The 23,502-nt window shown below is 38.6% G+C and overlaps 1 protein-coding gene across 1 annotated transcript; it reads right to left on the reverse strand.

Annotated features, from left to right (window-relative positions):
* Window positions 1–4,052: 4,052 nt before the first annotated feature.
* LOC129769643 (medium-chain specific acyl-CoA dehydrogenase, mitochondrial) lies at window positions 4,053–21,386 on the reverse strand. The gene is made up of 4 exons (XM_055772029.1): window positions 21,204–21,386; window positions 20,410–20,671; window positions 5,233–5,333; window positions 4,053–5,171 (listed from the first exon to the last, which is right to left on the reverse strand). Exons 1-4 carry the CDS (start codon window positions 21,219–21,221, stop codon window positions 4,284–4,286), a joined length of 1,269 nt encoding a protein of 422 aa, XP_055628004.1. The 5' UTR covers window positions 21,222–21,386; the 3' UTR covers window positions 4,053–4,283.
* Between the last annotated feature and the right edge of the window lie 2,116 nt (window positions 21,387–23,502).

The following is a 23,502-nucleotide window of genomic DNA, read 5'->3' on the forward strand; positions in this document are numbered from 1 at the left end:
GTTCAAGTTACTTGTACCAGTATCGAACAAGTAATTGGCCTCTAACTTGAACAGAGTGTCTGTTCTCTATTCACTGGATACTTCAACTAGAGCGCTGACTGGCATCGTCTAAATCAACCTTTAATTTCTTCTCGAAAGCTTTCGCTCCACTTTGACAGATTGGTTCATTATTATTTTAGTACCGAATAAGAATATCGGCCAAGTCTATGCTTCGCTATTCTTTACACACTCGAAATTATTCAAGCATTTTTACTATCATATTATAACCCAGCTCTATACACCACAGGGTCGTCTACGGGTCTCCACTCTATTCTTCTGGTTCTCTAACACTACGAAATCGACGCCTCGTTCTGCTGCTTTGCCGCCACTGTGGTAGATGTGGTACTTGAATTACGTATGTGTTTTAGGGTGTATTGCACAGAATTCCTCTTCTCCGGAATTGGGCCATCGGACCTCCTGGATCGCAGCGATTTCAATGCCCAGTCACTGTAGCTCCCGTGTGAGCTAGCTAGCCCGTGCCGGTTCACGAAGAGTTCGGACATTCCAAGTACCATGTTTCCAAACGTTTAAATCTAATCGTTTTCGTGTTCGTTGCCGTGGTCTGTACCGATTGATCTTTTCTGAATTACCTTCTTCATTTTCCGTGGTATGTTAAGTTTCGGTATGCTACTTTACCGGGGTCGTGATACCAACATTCCACTGATGGGGCTTCCATCTTAGATGTAGTTGGCGAGATACAGCATTTCTTATACAGCCGCTCGATCCGAGCCTCCTAGCCTGAAGCACAGACACTCAGTTTGTAGCCCATTTAGCGTTACCCAAGATGCACCGCGTGGAGCCGAACTACCTTATATGCTAGTAACTGTAGTGGCAAGGTCCACTCGGTAAAAAGGATAAACCCGCTGGTAGGGTTCTCAGTTCTCAGCTCAATATATGAGTGTTAATTGAATAGAATAGGCATTGAGCTATACATTAGGGTGCCAATGAATGTATGTATGGGAAAAACTCGACCCTAAAATTTCAAAAAGTTACCCCATAAAAAATGTTCACCACCTCGAAAAAACACCCTATGCCCAATATCAACTCAATCGGACTTAAGGGAAGGTGGCGCAAAGCGATAAAAGTTTGAGTTTAATTGAAAATCGGAAAATCACCCAAGGGGGAGAAAGGAAATCGGGGTTTTCAATAAAAAATTATGCCAAATATCTTAAAATTAAATGAAACGTCGAGATCTACTGTCATCTCAAAATTATTGTTTGTCAAAAATCGACACTCAGTGACATAGTTTTTTTTCGGAATACGAGGCAAAACGTATGGTTTTGGGTGCCAATAAAAATAGATATTTCGAATTTTTCTTTCGGAACTTGCTGTGAATTATTGATTTGCACGATGATATACCCAACGCAAAATATCATCTCTAACGGACTTCATTTACTAGGGTCGCAGACACTAAAATTTGACTTTTTTGCTCGGAAATCGAGGTTTCATGCATTTAGCATCGAAAATTTTTTTTGAAAGCCCCGATTTCCTTCACTTACCCATTAGGGTGATTTTTCGATTTTCAAAAAACTCAAACTTTGTCCGTTTTGCACCACTCTCCCTTAAGTCCCTTTCAGCTGATATTTTGCATAAGATGTTTTTTCGAGGTGGTGAACATTTTTTATGGGGTAACTTTTTGAAATTCAAGATGACCATTTTCATTGGCCCCCTACTATACATCGACGAATAAAGGCGGTCTTATCTTTGAAGATAAACGGAATTTTCAATCAGCTCTAAGAAAGAGTCCTGTTTTAAATGTTTCCTTGGAATATTACAGTAACTATTAGTACTTGATCAAAATTTCGCTGCTGAATGATACGTTTTGGTTGTATTCTTCAGTAGCAAATTTAAGTGCAAGCAACTGGACGATACCCACACCAATCGATACGCTATTTGGAAAACAGCTTTGTCCCTTCAACATATACCAACGGTCACTACTGAATTAATTCCAGGCCAACGCAGAATATGAAGTTGTTGTGCCAATCATACGACCACTGATTGTTCCTAGGTAGCCCTATGAATGGAACATTCTCAACCGACTCCTCATATTTACTCCTGACCAGGGCTCGGCATAGTCATATTCAACTGAGGATAGTCAGCGGACTATGAAGAAATTCTTTTTCGTATTCAATTGGAAACGACTTTTGGCTTCTTCACGCAGTTTCTCCGTCAACATGACTAACTAGTCAGTCGGGCGTTAAATTTCTATCTTCCTCTACAACTCGACTATCTCATTTCATTCTTCTCCGTCAAATGGACTTCATTGAATTTTGAAGTAACTCCCCTCAAAATGAATGTATCGATGTTTGAGTTCAACGTGGTTTGACATACACTACAGGTGAGCTAGATTTTTTTGTATCGTACACGAAAATTACTCACTCGTATGAAATAGCGTTCAGTGTTGTGTTCAGAACCACTCACCAATTTGTGAATTTTGTTGATATAAACCTGTTTTTCTGTAGGTTTTTTTTTCACAAAATTGCACTCGGAGACAAAGTGAACTAAAATTTTGTTTATAATTCCTCTTTGACACTTTGCTCGCTCGAATTGAGTAGGATTTTTAGAAGGAATTTGATAGAATAGGCACCTAAATGTAACTATAGGATATGAAGATAAATAATAAAATCATAACCATAATATTATACTGTTTATACTATACTTTTTATTAATATACAGTACGGATGGTTCATTCTGCAGTTTTTTGCAAACCCCCTATAATATGACTTTGGCATGTGTTATTGTCATCAATTCGTCTTCATTTGGAAACAAACATTGAAAGTTATCATGTGAAAGTTATCTACAAACTTAGTATGATCTTCATTTAATAATTTAATCGCAAGTTGGGTTCTGCAAGAAACTCAAAAACGTCGCGTTGGGCGACGAACGAGTTAAAGCATGCTTAATAACTGTCTAATTGTGTTGGTTTGAGTTCACGTTGGGTAGACAATGAACTGTCCATTAATGGTGTAACTACTTTTTTGCATCAGAAATCCAGTTTTCGTTTCACTTCACATGAGCGTAAAAAAAGATTGTGTACGCGGGTAACAAGATTCATCTCAGGGGGAAGTAGAAATGAGGATCGAAGTCAGATGAATGAAGAGGCAGAATTGTATTCATTAGTCACGTCAATTAGAATAATTATAGACTAGAATAGTTCATCAGTCATCCTCGCTCTCAACGTTCGTAAATTCATTTTCTAGTCAATTCACTTTCTGTTGACTGTGAGTGCCGAAATAGTCTTAGTCGAAGCGAAGCTACAGATAGGAGAGCCGATCTTCATTTTTCATCTTCGAAGATTTCGGGTCCTGCTCCTGACACAACATGTCGATAATCACTGTTCTTTGGTAAAAAAAAATCCTGCCCGCCAAACTTCTTTTCGTGTTTATTTTCCTTCGCTATACACGAATCATGCGCCAACATTCTGCCAACATTAATCGACAGAAAGAAAATCAAAGATGCACCTATGAAGACTACCAACACTACCCTCCGCCTTCCCGTTTCGCACAGACTCCGCACCATAACTTTCCCCATTGAGAGCACGCTATCGCAAAAACACACTGACACACATTCAAGCCGTGCGCAAGCCTGAATCGTTCACTCATTCCTGAAGCGCGACAATCGGTTTCCTGTGTGCGGTCCATCCAAGAGCGCTTCCCCTTTTCATATTTCATTCGCGTTCTGGACCGATTAAGTACTGCAAAAGACGGATGGTGTGCGGATCGAAGTTGGTTGCGGTGGGGATTCGTATATATAATACGAACAAATGAAAGCGAAGGTCCCATTGGCGCAAATGCAGCACAAGCAGCGAAAACTAGTGTGAGGTTGCGGAAGATGAATACAATCACAGATTCTAGATATAACCTTGACGGCAGCAAAGGTAGTTTGGAATGAGCGAAAAACTGGCAGCACTGAAGGTTTAGGGTATGTGGTCAATAGCTTGGACTGACGAGAAGAACACTTGAAAATGGGATTTTGGAGGATGTGATAGATCGATAGGTGAAAAAATACCGGAGTTACTAGTTTTCAATATTTTTTTTGTAAATTTGAAACTCTTCAAGAAATTCTCAATTGCAATAACAATGGATAAGCTACATTGCTATGAATGATACATTGGTTGATTGATTTGTTGATTGTTTTTCCCTGCATGATAGACTTTCCTCCACTCCCAGAGTTTTCCAGAAATATTAATGTCTTAACACAAAACATGAATCAGAAGGAAATAATAACACATCTACACTTTTTTCTTACAAAGATTTACCCTTTGCCGAGTCGATCATACTCCTCGAGATGATCAATCTTTGAATTTGCGAGGTGCCCTCGTAAATCTGGTAAATCTTTGCATCGCGCATAAGTTTCTCCACCGGGTAATCGGTGTTGAATCCGTTACCACCGAATACCTGCACGGCATCGGATGCCACTCTGTTAGCCATATCCGCGGCATAGCATTTGGCAATCGCCGCATAGTAACTATTCCTTCGTCCTTGATCTACTTCCCAGGCTGACTTCATCGTAATCAGACGAGCGGTTTCCACACCGATGGCCATATCGGCTAGCATGAAGGATATTGCCTGATGGGCAGCGATGGGCACACCGAACGTTTTGCGTTCCAACGCGTACTTTAGCGCCTCATCGAGACATCGTTGGGCCAATCCAACGGCCCCAGCTGCCACTGGCGGACGGGTCTTATCGAACGTTCCCATGGCAACTTTGAAACCGGCACCCTCTCCAATCAGTACATTCTCTTTTGGCACGCGCACATCCTCGAACGTGATGCCTCGCGTGTCAGATGCACGTTGTCCCATGTTCTGCTCCTTGCGACCAGGTGTCAATCCTGGAGTTTCCCGCTCCACGATGAAACCGGTGAAGGCCTTCGATGCCGGACACTTGGGGTCGGGATTGGTGCGAGCCAGGACGAAGTACCAGTTGGCTACGCCACCGTTGGTGATCCACATTTTCTGACCGTTCAGAATCCATTCGTCTCCCTTCTTTTCGGCCCGTGTTTTGACGCCATTGACGTCTGATCCCGCACCAGGTTCGGTCACACAGTACGCTGCCACCAGAGGCTCCTCCAGCAGACGACCCAGATACTTCTTCTTCTGCTCGGCGTTGCCCGCCAGGATTACTGGAGTTTGCTGGAGGTATGGAATCGAGTTTGTTATATGATAACTGACATCGGATGGCTCATATACTTACACCAAGACCGCTTCCCTCGAGAGCTGTCATGATACCGGTACAGCCATATGCCAACTCCTCCGCAATTAAACAGCTGGTAACGATTGACATGTCCGTGCCACCTGGGGATATGAAGAAATTGAAAAATATAGTATTTTCGTGAAATACTTGTTATAACACATGAAATGTGAATTTGGTGTACCATTTTGTTTGGTGTTCGAATTGTATCAGGCACATTTTAAAAGTTTTAGCGAATAGTAAGACTTACTCGAGGGTGACTCTGCAGAGTGAATAATGAGTTTTCGGACTCAGATATTTCATCTAAAAAAATTTCTTCCGAATTGCACAATCAAGGCGTGTTATTTGGCATAGAAATCTCAATTGAAATTACTCTAGTAGAACTTCAGCGGAGATTTAAAAAAATGTGCTTCGGGGATCAGCGAAGCCAGCCGAAAACATTGACATGGTAAGGCTTTATGTTCTATTCGTTTTAAACGCAATCGTGCTTCTGCTGCCACTGGATATATAATTTGGAAGCTATTTTGACAAATGATTTTCTTCATTCTGAATCCTCTGTAATTCAACACATCATCGCGTTTTAATATCAACTCTCGGTCTAAAAGAATTGTAGTTGGTCGCCAGCAGTAGTGAGACAATAGTCTGTTCTGATTTTGTTTATTGGGAACCTCAACCCGAAAGTAATTTATCTTTGAGAATACAAATTGAGGGGCTTAGAATGCAAGAGGTGTAAGTGACTTGTTCTATTTCTCTTCATCATGATCTACTACGTATTTGGTGGGTCTTGAAAGGAATCATTCATCATGAGTTGCTTCCGTATGGTCAAACACTAAATTTAGATCTCTACCAGCTGGACTGTTTGAAGCTAGTGATTGACCAAAAACGGCTAGAATTGGCCAACTGGAGAGGTGTTATGTTCCATTAGGACAAGGTAGAACCACACACATCTTTAGTGACTCGCCAGAAACACCATATAGCCCGGACCTGGCCCCAAGCGATTACCGCCTTTTTCTTGCACTGGAAAAATTCCTGAGCGATAAGAAATTGGGCTGATCGGTTATTGGGAAGATTGTGTAAAATAGATTACTAGAATTTTTCGCTAATAAGGAACAAGATTTCTATGAAAGAGGCAACAAATTATACAAAAAACGTTTAATATTTGACCCAAATCGGACAATCCGAAGCATCTTAAATAAGGTCTTGAGTTTCTCGCAAAAAAATGGATTTATTTTTCCCCATCCTAATAAATTCCGTTGCCTAAATGATTTGCTGTCACTCACACGGTATCGCGTGTTCGGCATAGTACATATACAAGATACAGCAACCGAAACGAAAATCGAAACTTTTCTCGATAAAGATAAAATGCAATCTGCGACGATGATCAATTCGATACGGACAATTTTACTGCCTGCTTGATCGGTCTAAACGTATTGACAAAGCTCATCAACAGGCATCGTATTGCATCGTCAGTCACAATTTGAACAAGATTTTCGTCAACAGGAAGTGACTAACGTTGCACCTCAGTTGTCAGCAGGGTGGTCATAATAAAATCTGTGTTTTTGGTCTCAAAAAATCGATTTATCTGATTTTTTTTTCAAAAAATCTGTATTGAAAATCTGAATAATTTTGACGTAGAATTACGTCTTTCATTAAGGGTGCCAAATCAGAAAACAGGTCACGTTCTTATGAAATAAAGTTAACGTTAATAACTATTTTTGCTGGAACGGATTTTGATAATTTACATACTAAACGAATCGGAAATCCCCTAAGTTTTATTTCTTATGCTATATATTACAATGTGTAAACGGTTTAAATTGATGAAAACTAGAAGTATTTCCATTTTTCCATACAATTGTCATTTGTGAGCTTCCGTACCCATGCCGTTAATAACGAGCAACTTATTGGCGATCAACGAAGGGGAATGACTTCAAGTCTCCGTGAACAAAGAAGAGAAGAAGAAGAAAAAGAACGAAGGGAAATATTTGTCTAGAGCAGGGTTTCTTAAAGTGGTCAATATCGACCCCCAGGGGTCGATTTCGAATTCCCAGGGGTCGACAAAAACGAAAATTGATTTTGGGGGTCGACGGGAGCTGAATATCGACCCTTATAAAATAACACAAGTTCTTTTTTGAAATATTTAAGATGCTCCATACAAATACAAATTATACAAATTATACAGTGAAGTACAGAATATTTAGTATATGTGGCAACCCTGAGAATGACTAATATCTTAGTAGAAAATATTATTGCTGCAAATTTTAGAAACTAAACAAGACGAAGAGTGTGCACAAGATGAAAATAAAAAAGTACAAGATGAAAAATTCGGGAAGTAAAAAACGTGAACAGGTTCGTGCCAGATAATGTGTTCTTCAGGAATGTTTAACATTTTTTGTATTTTAAACATATACGCGATATAACAAGAAGGAAGTCATCAACAAATTCATGCACAAACATGCTCCTAATATTTTACTGTATAACAAGCCTGCTTTTACTTTTACTTTTACTGTATAACAAGGGGGTCTTCGTAGCCTAATTGGTTGCGTGTCTGCTACTAAGCGAACGACCATGAGCTCATAACTCAGGGCCCCTCAACTGACCATCTTAGTGTGTTATTCTAGCTACCATGTCCTCGCAACAATCATCATGTGTTGTCGGTATTACCAGTTCCTTACCGCTCACATTTTCGGTCTGCTGCATCGGTAATTGGCACTACTAATAACGCAACAAAGGAAGCCGCATATCAACAGTCCCGCTGTGAACAGCCCAACTGTGAACATTCGAACAATAGCAATATTCTTACGCCGAAAAAAAGCGACATGTGTTGTGCATCGATAGAATAGGAATATACAACAAAGCTTATCTTAAGATAAAAAATGTACACGAATAAACTCTCTGCTACAGCTGAATTGCTAAATGAGCCTAATAAAATAAACTATTGGGATAAAAAAAAACAAGCCTGCCCTTAGGTTGCAAGTTCATATGCGTTCTGTAATACGTTGGAGCTTGAATGATAATGTACTCAACTTCTAATTTGATTCAAGAGATTACAAGGTTTTTACATAGCTAAATGAAGTGAACTAGAATAAAGTGATTGAAAAAGAATTTCCAAAATGCTTGATCGTCTATGTGCATGGCGTAACAATATTTTTTTTTAATTATTTCAGGAAACGTGAGATGGGTCGCGAAGAGGGAAAAATGTTATTCAATTTATTATAGACCAACAGATTTGCTCTCCAGCTGGACGAGTCTACACTACCCAGCAATGAAGGTCTGTTTTGACGTAGGACTACGTCTTTCATTTCTATACCGGGTGTAAAATCAAAGTTTCGAAAACGAAAGCGTTACGCCGGAGACCGAGATTTTGAGCGTTAATAGCTCCTAAAGAACTGAACGAAATGGTATGATAAACACTTCATTCGAAAGATAAAATGTCTACGCGTTCTATACTTGTTACTTTTTGATCCAAAAACATGTTTCAATAGTCTTAAAATTGCTTTCAAAACAGGCTAGTGAAATCACCAATCGGTATATAAGCGAGCGCCGCTCGGAAATCCACTCAGTTCTAATTGAACAGCGATTGGAGCATGTTGTCGCTGCTGTGGTGAAGCTCTTCGTTTATCATGAAAGCGCGGATGAACGGTGTCACCAAGAGCCTGTTTGGGCACCTTAGGCCAGACATGAATCCATCAGGAGGAGAGTGATGCCACAAACGGTTCCCCGGGAAGATTTCGAAGCAGCCGCTACACAAACACACACATACACGCGCGGAATTATTTCCGTTTGGATGCCATTCAGCATCGAGAAAGATCCGGAAAATAATCTGCCAGTTCCTCTGGGAATTTAAAAATACATTCATGAGAAAGAGTTTATTTGAATGTTTTCTATCCATGTAACACTGTAATCAAATATGTTTCAATCAAGTGCTATTAACAGGTGGTTATCGAATTAGTATTAACCACTGTTGGGTTTCCAGTATCGAGGAAAATGTGGAAATATATAATCGTTACTGAAAATAATCTGCCAGTTCCTCTGGGAATGTAAAAATACATTCATGTGAAAGAGTTTATTTTAATGTTTTCTATCCATGTAACACTGTGACCAAATACATTTGGTTTTGTGATTTTTCAATAAATCGCTATTAACAGGATAGCTTCTGAAGATTATTCTTCCCCATCAGTAGGATATTTCCGTATCCAATATTGTATGCGCCCGCAATCGATTATTGCTCAGTCGCCGAAAGTTCCGAGCTCAGAGAGTTCATTCTCCTCTAGTTTGCCTTCCAAATTGCCATCGTAAACCACGCCTTCTCTCGATTCAATCACGCACAAAAAGCATACTTAAGCGATATTCTGGTGGTGAGACGCATTCATTTTTCGCGAGGACATCAACAAGACAACATCGTTGCTGAGGATGCTGGACGGCGAAGGATCGAGATCTGCCCTGAAACACAAGCAGTTTGTTTGAAACTGTGAGGGAGCACAGAGAAGCCGATCCTTCAGGAGAAGAGAAGGTGACCATCGAAGCAGCCGCTACACACACATATACACGCACGGAATTCTTTCCGTTTGGATGCCATTCAGCATCGAGAAAGATCCGGAAAATAATCTGCCAGTTCCTCTGGGAATTTAAAAATACATTCATGTGAAAGAGTTTATTTTAATGTTTTCTATCCATGTAACACTGTGACCAAATATGTTTCAATCAAGTGCTATTAACAGGTGGTTATCGAATTAGCATTAACCACTGGTGGGCTTCCAGTATCGAGGAAAATGTGGAAATATCTAATCGTTACTGAAAATAATCTGCCAGTTCCTCTGGGAATTTAAAATTACATTCATGTGAAAGAGTTTATTTTAATGTTTTCTATCCATGTAACACTGTGACCAAATATGTTTCAATCAAGTGCTATTAACAGGTGGTTATCGAATTAGCATTAACCACTGGTGGGCTTCCAGTATCGAGGAAAATGTGGAAATATCTAATCGTTACTGAAAATAATCTGCCAGTTCCTCTGGGAATTTAAAATTACATTCATGTGAAAGAGTTTATTTAAATGTTTTCTATCCATGTAACACTGTGACTAAATATGTTTCAATCAAGTGCTATTAACAGGTGGTTATCGAATTAGTATTAACCACTGGTGGGCTTCCAGTATCGAGGAAAATGTGGAAATATCTAATCGTTACTGAAAATAATCTGCCAGTTCCTCTGGGAATTTAAAATTACATTCATGTGAAAGAGTTTATTTTAATGTTTTCTATCCATGTAACACTGTGACTAAATATGTTTCAATCAAGTGCTATTAACAGGTGCTTATCGAATTAGTATTAACCACTGGTGGGCTTCCAGTATCGAGGAAAATGTGGAAATATCTAATCGTTACTGAAAATAATCTGCCAGTTCCTCTGGGAATTTAAAATTACATTCATGTGAAAGAGTTTATTTTAATGTTTTCTATCCATGTAACACTGTGACCAAATATGTTTCAATCAAGTGCTATTAACAGGTGCTTATCGAATTAGTATTAACCACTGGTGGGCTTCCAGTATCGAGGAAAATGTGGAAATATCTAATCGTTACTGAAAATAATCTGCCAGTTCCTCTGGGAATTTAAAATTACATTCATGTGAAAGAGTTTATTTTAATGTTTTCCATCCATGTAACACTGTGACTAAATATGTTTCAATCAAGTGCTATTAACAGGTGCTTATCGAATTAGTATTAACCACTGGTGGGCTTCCAGTATCGAGGAAAATGTGGAAATATCTAATCGTTACTGAAAATAATCTGCCAGTTCCTCTGGGAATTTAAAATTACATTCATGTGAAAGAGTTTATTTTAATGTTTTCTATCCATGTAACACTGTGACCAAATACATTTGGTTTTGTGATTTTTCAGTCAATCGCAATTAACAGGATAGCTTCTGAAGATTATTCTTCCCCATCAGTAGCATATTTTCGTATCCAATATTGGATGCATAAAACCTTGTACCTCCAACGTAACGCTCTCGTTTTCGAAGTCCCCCAAATATTAATTTATTCATTCATTCAGAATGGATTCAGATTCAACTTCAAACAAAGGATCATTGAATCAACGATAGTCCTACGTCACCATTGCGGTTATACCATAGATATAACCCACTTTCTGTTTTTAGGGTATGTTCGATATATTAAAGATGAAAATATGTGCCAAGAAATTATTTTTGCTACATGAAGACTGATACCAGAGGAGAATCGATCAGTTGGAAGAACATTGAGACAGATGGTGCACCATCTATGGCTGGTTGTAATCGTGGTTTTACAGCATAATTGTTCAGGAATTTTGTTTCGCATGACAGTAACAAAACTATTTCCACCAAGGATGGCAGCTAAGCTAATCGAGACCAGAAATTTTAATAGAAAAGGCTTCTGTTGAGAAAAGCGCAAAGCGGAGGACATGAGCAAAAGAACAGCGTAGTTCTACGTCAACAATCTGGTCGTGTCTTGGACACAACCTCCTATAATTTTTTAAGCTCAAATAATTTGGAGCACAATATTAGCTCTAGTTTGATTCTTTGGTATAGTTATTATGAATTCGACAATGTTGTCCACGTAGAGCCAGTACTGTAGTAAAAATGCAATGCTTCATTGATGTGTAATAGAAGTTCACGCACTTACCAGGGCCTGCTTGTTTACATTGCGCTACGTAAGTAGCTTTGTTATAATAATCATAGTAACATAATAAATCAATAATTCAAAAATAGGAGTACTCTCAACGCTTGAAAAATTCGCGTGACCAAGTGAGCTACTTGTTCAATCAACAATTGTGTGCGCGTGTGTGTGTGTGTGTGTTTTCTATCTTCTACATCGGTCTCGTCATGACATTTTTACCCAAGACGACGCATTAGTAGAAGTGATTGCTTCATACATAACTGACTGCGTTTGTTTGACTTTGAAGATGTGAAGAAGATGAAGATGAAGATGTTTGAACACTTGAAGATGCAGAAAAGTGTGGGTTTAAATGAAAGGTTTGAACCCGGTAGTCGTTACTGCTTATTTCGTAGTGTTGTGTTATGTTGCGTGCGGATTGTGTGGTGTAGTCAAATGCAACCATCAGATTACAATCTTCACAGTTGAGAAGTCCCACCAAAACAGAAAAGGAAAGATATATAAAAATATTCGGGATAATATGAAAATAACAAATAAATAACTTTGCTACAAATTTGAAAAAAAATTTTTTTTTTCTGAGATTATCTACCTGTCCTCTCTGTCCGTCGAACATTTTGGACGGGCGGACGAGACGCCACTAGAAAAATGGTCATATGCTTAGGGTACAAACAGGTTCTGATTTTAATCAGATTTATATTTTTTCTGAATTCATTCAGTTAAGTAGCTTCTGTTTGTACAGTTTCGACCGTCGTGTGGCCTCTTCAGATGCTGTTAAAAATCTTCAAAATCTTTCCGCCGTAGTTAAGCCAACTTGAGTATCTTTTTCGTGAAGCGATCGATATCTAGCTTTTTTCAATTTTTACTCGCTATATGTTCCTCCCGTGGCCGAGTGGTTAGCTAACATGCCGGGGTTTCGGGTTCGATTCTCGTTCTGGTCGGGGAAATTTTCCATCAAAGAAATATCCTCCAAATTGCACTGTGGTCACGCGTATTCTAGAGCTTGCTACTCAGAATGCATTCAAGGTGTGTTATTTGGCATAGAAATCTCAACTAAGTAGGGGAACCGCGGGTAAGACGGACAGTGGGAGTATGATATGGACAGGCGGTCGATTTGTATGGTTACATTATGAATTTCAAATTTCTGTTGATGGGAACCCCTTCTACAATATTTAAACCATCCTATGACAATGAATACTGATCAAAACTGAAATAGGAAAACAAAAACCGAAAATCAAACATGATTCCGCGTGTGGATGTAATTTTTGCGGCTTCGATATTAAGCATTTTGAGTGATTTAATTGCAAAAATGAATTCGCTGATGTTTATATTTCGGTTTTTGAGTTGATAGAGAAGCGATATGAGGTACGTACGGAAAAGTAAATTCCTTCGTAAGTGGCAAATTAAAATTATTGAAATAATTGCACTGGGGGGGTTGAAATGAACATTCACATCTATAATCACATCCAATGCATGATGGAAAGTGAAGGGAATGATATTGAACTCCTTTTTATATTGCTTTCTCTTTTTGTTCTATTTCAGTATTGGACGCACAAACACTGAGAGAGAGCGAAATTATTCCTCTCGCGAGCGATAAACTTCTACGCTTCATATATTATTGACCTGTCCATATTCCCCCCCCACTACATGTCCATTATACCCGCATCGATAAAAATGTTCTACTTTTCGGCTTGTTTTAATTTCAGTAAAAAATATAAAAAAAAAAAGACGGGTGGGTAATGTCGGGGACATAACCGGAGTGACGTAGGACTATACAAAGGGGACAGCTTTTATACTCTAGCAGTACACACTCACAGGATAGAGACAAATCGGCAGACTCAGCCAAAGGGGCGGGTCCAACGAGACGAACGAATGAGCGTTAAAAGGGAGCGATGGCAAAAAAAATACATTCATTACGATTTGTTCGCTCGTTGGATTCACATACAGACTAAAAAGGGTCCTTTTCAGGATCACAAAAAGTCTAAAGAGTTTATTGTTTTGTTATCACTCGATATCCCCATCTTGTTCGGCTAAACCTTCCTGTTTAGCGATTTGTTGTCACTCGCCACAGCTTTCACAGTTGGAAAATTTCTTCCCATCCAGCTTGTGACATATTTTACAGTAAATTACATTCAATGGCACGTCGCATTACCACCACTCAGTGCCGGATTGGAGGTAATTTTAACCTGTAATTGAACATTTGCGATGACAGTGGTACAGTGTCGACTTTCAATGTGGGGTCATAATTTGGATCTCTATGTTTACAAAAATGTCCAACTAAATAAGTCGCATTACATGTCCGTCCAATTAGCTAAATGTCGAACTAATTATAGATTACTGTACTTTAAATCTGGAAACAATTTAAGAATTGGTGAAAATTGAATAATCAGGAAAGTCCCTAACTATCAATAAGCTCAGAACAACTGCCAAATTCACATACTCATCAAATCCTGGCAAACAAATTATGAAAACATCAATTTGTGTTTTATTATTATTTTGGATAATGTTTTAGAAAGCATTGAACTTTATTTCCTAAACTCTTTTTTGGAAGGTTTAATGGCCCTGAAAAGCGCCTTGTTTTATGGAATGGTTCCAATTTAGAAAACTTAGTACTCGTGGTTTTGAAAAAAAACCATTTCGAACGCCCTCGATGCCGCCTTGTTCTGGATTTGCCGCCAAAGCAGTTTGTATAAAGAACAAACTTTTTTCTTCTGCTACCTGATGCCGTTTTGCGATTGCGTTTGCCACTCGCCATTCGCTGCAACTGCCTGTTGTCTTGATGTCCGCCGAACCGAATGTGTTCTGTTCCGAATGCAGGTTTTCTTATCGTCGCGAGCACCTAAGCCAGCTAACTCGATCACTCCGGCGGCCGAAACTATATAACGCCGGCTAGGTGGACTGGTACACAGGTACTAACGCGCTCGACCTAGCAACCTTTTCCGGTGCAATTGGCGGATACACCTACGGGAAATTGCAGACCACCACGGTTCGAGCGGGATTTTGCCTTTCCCTTCTCTTTTCCTCCTTTGTTGAGTACACGATTCCGATGCCGTACAACCACACGGGTTTACGGTTTGAAAGAAAATAAGATATTTTTTTGGGGTCCGCGTGTTTTATACTCTAGCGGTACACACTCACAGGATAGAGACAAATCGGCAGACTCAGCCAAAGGGGCGGGTCCAACGAGACGAACGAATGAGCGTTAAAAGGGAGTGATGGCAAAAAAATACATTCATTACGATTTGTTCGCTCGTTGGATTCACATACAGACTAAAAAGGGTCCTTTTCAGGATCACAAAAAGTCTAAAGAGTTTATTGTTTTGTTATCACTCGATATCCCCATCTTGTTCGGCTAAACCTTCCTGTTTAGCGATTTGTTGTCACTCGCCACAGCTTTCACAGTTGGAAAATTTCTTCCCATCCAGCTTGTGACATATTTTACAGTAAATTACATTCAATGGCACGTCGCATTACCACCACTCAGTGCCGGATTGGAGGTAATTTTAACCTGTAATTGAACATTTGCGATGACAGTGGTACAGTGTCGACTTTCAATGTGGGGTCATAATTTGGATCTCTATGTTTACAAAAATGTCCAACTAAATAAGTCGCATTACATGTCCGTCCAATTAGCTGAATGTCGAACTAATTGTAGATTACTGTACTTTAAATCTGGAAACAATATAAGAATTGGTGAAAATTGAATAATCAGGAAAGTCCGCAACTATCAATAAGCTCAGAACAACTGCCAAATTCACATACTCATCAGATCCTGGCAAACAAATTATGAAAACATCAATTTGTGTTTTATTATTATTTTGGATAATGTTTTAGAAAGCATTGAACTTTATTTCCTAAACTCTTTTTTGGAAGGTTTAATGGCCCTGAAAAGCGCCTTGTTTTATGGAATGGTTCCAATTTAGAAAACTTAGTACTCGTGGTTTTGAAAAAAACCATTTCGAACGCCCTCGAAGCCGCCTTGTTCTGGATTTGCCACCAAAGCAGTTTGTATAAAGAACAAACTTTTTTCTTCTGCTGCCTGATGCCGTTTTGCGATTGCGTTTGCCACTCGCCACTCGCTGCAACTGCCTGTTGTCTTGATGTCCACCGAACCGAATGTGTTCTGTTCCGAATGCAGGTTTTCTTATCGTCGCGAGCAGCTTTGCCAGCTAACTCGATCACTTCGGCGGCCGAAGCTATATAACGCCGGCTAGGTGGACTGGTGCACCTAGCTACCTAGCTACCCTTGCGGGGAACTCCAGATCAACACGAGCGGGAACTCCAGATCAAGGTTCGAGCGGGATTTTGCCTTTCCCTTCACTTTTCCTCCGTTGCCATATCCAACCATGGCTGCTTGTGTTGGTTTGTTGATGTGAGGTGATGCGAAACGATGTGGTGTACGGTTCGGATGAGAATGATCGTTACGGCAGCGGAGAGGGGATTTTTAAGCTGACTGGCTGGCTCGAGAATTACGCATGTGTGAGACTGCGACCAATGTTTCCCTCATTTTTTTCTTTTTCCTTTCCAATCGTGCTTCATTCTATTTCGCTGCTGCTCTGGTTGCCCGTTTTGGTCGGTACGATTTGAGGAGCACAAAATGGACCAATCAAAAATGGGCACATAGTGTATTTGTACAATGCTTGATATTTCACAATTATTCAATTATTTATCTCAAGAAAAATGAAATGTTATTCGTTATGATAGATGCGTAGATATATTTCCTATCAATTGATGCAAAAACCTTTGCGATCTATTGAGAAATGCTCGAGTTATAAGCGTTCCAAATCTTGCATTTTTTCCTACTTGTTCAGTGCCTAGATTTCCATTTCACCCCCTATATCTTCCGGTTAGACGTAGTCCTACGTCAAAATATGTATTTATAAAACATTTGGCAAATTATTTCGAAAACCAGTATATTGAACGGTAAGAAACCGCTTTTATTTTTGGAAAACATGAGTTTCCAAAGATACAATTGAAGTTTTCTTAAACATGTCCATCCCCATCTCCCCTACTGATAAAAATGACGCAGTAATACTACTTTGAGATGGCGAAATTCCTCTAGGAACATTAGTGCCATTTAAGTAGAAGAAGAAGAAATGTCCCCGAAAACTACGTCAAAACGTACCAACGATTCATTTAGATATTTTCAACCCTTAAAGCAAAAACTTTCAAAGCAAATTGGATTTGCAAGGCAGTAGGAGCGCACTTTTGAAATTCACATTCACTGTACTTTGGTGAGAGAAGGATAGCCCGTATTATTTATTTATTGGAAACTAGGCAAGGAATCGACACAAACTTTAGAGAAGGTAATCCTTACATGAAGATGAACACATATTTACCTTTGATAAAAAATAAACTATTGAAACAATTGCTCAACCCTCAAAGGAAAAATCGATTCCTCCTCGGAAATACCCAGCGCAATTAATACTCTCTCTCTCCAACCCCCGACAATTTGAATCATCAGTCGATAGCGGCCTTCGTGAGCATTCATTAATAGATCTGCTGCTTTGACCAAAAAATGCGAATCCGTTCAGTCCGGTGGCAGAAAAGAAATGGGATTGGGAGAGAAGAGCATAGTGTTTAAGCGAGCGAGCGAGACCATTTTCCCGTCACTTTTCAATCACAACCAAATGGAGTGCCGAGCTAGCGCCAGCTTATATACGGATTTGTGTGATTTCAATAACCTGTTTTCAAAGCTGTTTTAAAGCTATCCAAACAATTTTTCAAGTCAATAAGTAGCAATCATATACCTCTTGGACAATTTAGCTTTTGTATGAAATGATTATTATACAATGTCGTTGGTCTGTTGAACAGAATTATTAACGCTTGAAGAACGAATGGATTCCTCCTCGGAATTACACAGCCAAACTCAGCCTGTTTTCAAAGCTATTTCTAAGCCATCCCGAATGGGATGCACCCAATGCTCTTGGAATCTCTTCTTGATTTTCCGTCACCGTTCTCTCCTCCGTTGTCAAACACAAATTAAATACAGTCTTTCGAGAATATTCGGCCGACAGTTGGCTATAGTGCGCACTCTTGACCAACCCGACTGCTTGATTGGCTCGGTGTGCGCACTAGCAATCTAATCCGACCAAACTATCGGCTGCAAAAAAAATCTGCAGTGTGCGGGACTCTTACAAAGAAAAAAAATTCTAATTTCTCATCAAATACATAATTTATTTTATTGAAAAAACTGCATGATTTTGTACAGTAGATCCTAAATAGAATGATTACAGTGAATAATTTAAAAAAACAGAATTTTTGCTGGTAAAAAAACGCGATTAAAAAGCGCAGAAACTTCTATTTAAATTTGATGAAAAAACAACAAGTTGATAAGGTTTTCACTGGAATCGTTCTACAGTAAAACCTATTTTTGTGCGAATTTTTTTTTGTGCGATTTTCTGTTCTTGTGTGGTTTTTTTGCGTGATTTTTTTTGTGCGATGTATGAAAAGAAGCAGTTGTCGTCCATTTAGTTTTTCTCGATGGTTTATATGCATTTCAGTGTGAAAAAAAGCATATTTGCGTCTCAATTATCCATTTCTGAAATCATTCCTCTCCTCTCATCAAATGTTCTATGGTTTTCTGAGTTTTTGCATGACACGATTTCTAACAGCAACACGTTTCGACATGCAACTAAAAGCACAAAACAGCCACGCGCAACCGAAAAGACAAAGTGTCCCATCGCAAAGCAGGGAAACAAAAGGAAATTGAACAGTGAATGGCGTGGATGATTTCTTGAGGAAAACTTTTTTTATGCGTTCCCTATCTACCATACAGAAAAAGTTTTTTTCAAAATTTGTACCGAACACGATTTTTTAAAGCTGCTGGTGAAGTTTTGCACGATTGTTTTTTATGCGACTTTTTTGTGCGGTCCCTATCCCCCGCACAAAAAAAAAAGGTTTGTCTGTATTTACGGAAGCCTTATTGCTGTATGGCTATATTGCCACCAACAAAAAATATTTTCTTCGCTGCACTAGAAAAATTGTTTAAATTTTTACATAACCAAAGGCGTAATAAAGTGAGCTTACAAGGCAGTGGCAGTGTTTTTGGGGTCAACGGGAAGTGGCAGCTATATTGCCACCAATTGGCAATCAAGAAAGGAAATTCGAGAGCACAATCGAAAACAAGTTGAAAAATGCATGGTACTTTGGAAAGTCCAGAAGTAAAATATGTGTGTTTTGAGTTTAAGGTTACCTTATCATCATTTTCCTAGTTCAAAAACAAAATCCAGATGTCTCACCGATCATTTACGTTTTGCGTTAGATCGCCAATTCATTCAACTGTTTCAATAGTTAATTTTTCATCAAAGGTAAAAATATGTTCTCCTCATGTAAGGACTATGATCTCTGATGTTTGAGTCGATCCCTTCCCTAGTCTCCATGGCATGGGCCAAAGCAGCAAGTTCTTCTTCTTCAATGGCACTAACGTTCCTAGAGAAACTTCGCCGTCTCAACGTAGTATTACTTGCGTCATTTTTATTAGTACTTAGTTGAGATTTCTATGCCAAATAAAACGCCTTGAATGCATTCTGAGTGGCAAGCTCTAGAATACGCGTGATCACAGTGCAAGTCGGAGGAAATTTCTTTGACAAAAAATTTCCCCGACCAGAACGGGAATCGAACCCGAACACCCGGCATGTTAGTTATGACGCTAACCACTCGGCCAAGGGAGCACAAGCAGCAAGTTAATTCTTCTAAATATTCGCCCACAGGGAACTATCAATGTTCGGGATTTTTTATAGTAGATTGTGAAGCTCAATTGCTGTGGGTTTATGTGGGAATCGATTACATATTCGCAACTACAAATCAACAAAGTTTATAAACAAACGTAGATGTTACTATTCATAAACGGATGCCGTGAATCTCTCATCACGTGATACGATAGGGAACGATGAGACAACAAAAAGGATGAAGATGTTACATATTAGGTCGCGGTTCAAAAAAAGTTTGGTGCGAAAGCATATTGATAATAGTTACTCATCTAATCAGACAACAAATAATACAGTCCCCAAATGAAATATTATATTTCATCCACACGAATGTAAGAAGGCGGTTCCATTATTGATGTTGTGAGATATTGGTGGAGTATCAATAACTTTTGAGCAATCGTAAAGTAACCATGTGTAGCCTTTATGTACCTTATACTTTGGGTCATTGTCTAGATGAAACTCCTCAAATCTTCCTTAAAACTTTTCAAATCTTCCTTCGGAATGTTCAAATGCACAGCACTTCATTTATAAAAAGCAAATTTCCAAAACATTCAACAAATATACATTATCATATCAAAACCACTATGTTTAATCATTGCATTCAGTTTTTTCACGTTTAACTCATCGTTTGGTTTTCTTCACTTTAGCTATGAAGAGTTATGGACAAACAAGCCATCAATGGACGGGTTCGTCTAGTATAGGCGCAAGGTAGCGAGATTGACATTTTAAGAATTACTAGTCGAACTAGTATAAACTTATATCATGAAACACGGACGAAGCTTCGCAGGAACGGACGGTAAATCTGTTGCCAGTTTCGTGCTACTCACCAATATCAGCAGGAATGTGATTGTTCATCAAACCCAGCTCCCATGCTTTCTTCACAATTGCCCACGGGTACTCTCCGGTCTTATCGTGGTGGGCAGCTACTGGAATGATCTCCTCACGGACAAATTTCTTCGTCATGTCAACAATTTCCCGCTGCTCATCGGACAGGGCAAAAGTGGGTCCCAACGATGCTCCCTCAGCAGCATGAGGAGATGCTTTCGAGGATAACGCACGGCATGCCGGACGGATGGCCGATTTGATTAACTGCAAATAGTGTTCATTGGTTATGGAAGCGTGTAACAAAATTACGTCTCTGCTAATTCTGAGATTAATGAATTCAAATGTCGGAATTGGTAGAGATTACCATATCAAATACAGATAAGATTACACCCCACGCCTTGTAGAACAGAAATAAAGAGAAATTGTTACGAATGCGTGCTATTGTGACTCGGCAGAATGATTTCTGATACCTATCCCATAAATGCCATCATTAAACTTTCGCCGGGAGCATCTCATGGTTCGAAAGGTTCACATAGGGGATCCATAGTCTCGATATCTCAATTAATGTTTCGTGCAAATATCAAATAAGAGTGTCTCGATAGCATACATCATTTCCAATTAGATTTTCCAACCTGAGACCCGGCTAGTGATTACGTGCCAACTTGTTTACGCTTGCTTCATTTTGAAATCTCTCTTGCGGAGTTCAATGTCCAAAGTCCACACAGAGCCATAACGTAACACCACATACAGCCTCATTTTCGACTTTCTCCTCAAATTATATCGAGCCCTTGCTTACCTGGGAAATAGCGGCCATGTTTATACTAGTTTTCAAAAAAAAAGGCAACAGTGAATAACAAAATTACAAAAGTTACAGAAAGAACAAAAAATATATATTAAAATGACATTTAACGTCAGCGGAGTGCAACGTACACGGCCCTGCCTCTCCGAGCGCAGACTTATCAATGAACACCGATTTCACGAACGGTGTGTAGGAATTGAACAAGAAACGCTACATGTGTTTATCGAAGGCCGGTACAGCTTCCACACACACCAGCGAATTTCTGTTCTCTGGCTATCCGCGTTGACGGCATTGAGCTTCGTATTACGAAATGGGGGAGCAGGCATGACAATATGGGTTTGCAAAAGACATGAACGTGTTTTTAAAATAAAAATTATGAATGAAAATTATTTTTACCAAACCAAATTAGTACTGTAGGTAAACTTAAATCACTTTTGCTTGCAAGTAGTAAAAAAATATCATACACAAATTGTGTTTAAAGATAATTTTGTATTATAATGGCAAGTTTTGGTGAGAATATCTGAAAATTGATAGAAAATAGTTTAAATTGGGGTCAGAACAGCGTACTTATAGAAGGCAAATAACGCAAAGAAAAAAATTTCATTCAAATTTTAGCAATTTAAAACTGCCTTAGGGTCGACTAATCTGATAGAGAATAGTTGACCTCATACAAACTAATATCGTATCCAGATGTCGACACCATTCCGCCTTCAACGCGAATATGTTATATTTTCAAACTGATAGACAGATGGCACTGTCTGCTAATAAGGGAAGTGAGGGTATCAAAACGCATTCAGTATCAGAAGTTATTTATGTGAATAAATTCGGTACAAGTTTAAATTATTGCTTAAGCGATAATGACGAATTTAAGTTGGATTTACAACCAGATGGCGCAGCGAGTAAAATGAGGATGTTTTGTTTTTTTTTGGTATGAAATTCGTTCAAATTTTCTAGAAAAATCAGAATTTATCTTCAAATTTCCCGGTTTCATGTATTCTTTCCACGCTGAAAAGGTTAGAAAATCATCATCATCAATGGGTTGTTATAAGTATTGCAACTTAAATTTTTTTCAACTAAGTAAACGATGAATAAGGTTTTTCGCGCTAAAAATATTGCAAATCCTTCTCGTATCGGCCCCTACATAATTAATGATATCAGCCAATTTGATATGATATCGATTTCATCGCAATTATCCATAGTATCAATAACCGGTATGCATTGTCAAACTTAAAGTTTTCGAAAATTATCTATGATTTTGGTCAAATCGCGTGTTGAAACCATCGTATACAAAACCATATATACAAAACTCCAACTTTCTTACCATATACTGACGACATTCTGAGCTCTAATGTAGATGTCGCATGAGCTGATTCAGCTTTGCGTAAATTCGTCAAATAATTTATTTGAATTTCTACAGCAATTCTAGAAAAGCGCAAAAAACCGTTGTTGCATTCAAAAAAAAAACTTACATTGATTTTGGAAATATTGTTGCTTTGGTTAAAGGAATATTGTCTTAACCAACAGAAGCTTTGGAAAAAAGTAGATTTTCTTCACCGATATTCTTATCCATAAAACATTCACACATCAAAGCCAAGTGGATGATACCAGAATTATAAAGTAGAATTGTTGCTGTAAAAAATGTATATTTCATCTCCAAATGTTGATTTATTTCGGAGTTACAGCCTTTCAAAACACACTTATATTCTTGATGTCGTACCTTGAGCACTAACATTTCACAAAAAAACTAAAACATTGGATTTAATATAACTTTTTGTTTATCTCAAAACACATATTTTCCGATATTTATATATTTTTCATTACAATACTTGATTCTCTAAAGTTTGACGACAGGTTGTGCATTTCCCAATCCACTTAAATGCAACGATAAATTTTATAAATGAATTGAATTTCAATACTTTGTGAAATGTTTATTTTTCAATAAAATGTAATAAACAAAAATATTTTCAACACGCTGTTCTATTTGAAGAACTTCTAACCGTACTCGAAACAGAATAGATTCTATATAATGAAAAAAATGTTTCAATTTTGGAACCTTAGGCAAAATGTCCAGCTGCAGTATGCATTTTCTATTTGATTGTTTGATCTCCGCCTTCAGCTACGATCTACGGACTTAAAAACTACATTAGTTCAAATCATTTATTTTAACATCAAACTCATTTTAGGACAAAGCGAAACTTTATTGCACGATTGCAGACGCAAACACAAACTATTGAAACCATAACTAAGTAATTCAGCGAGAAGGAATTAAAAATAATGGAATATTTCTGCTATTTGG

Source organism: Toxorhynchites rutilus, chromosome 2 (assembly GCF_029784135.1).
Source record: "Toxorhynchites rutilus septentrionalis strain SRP chromosome 2, ASM2978413v1, whole genome shotgun sequence".
Taxonomy (NCBI): Eukaryota; Metazoa; Arthropoda; class Insecta; order Diptera; family Culicidae; genus Toxorhynchites; species Toxorhynchites rutilus.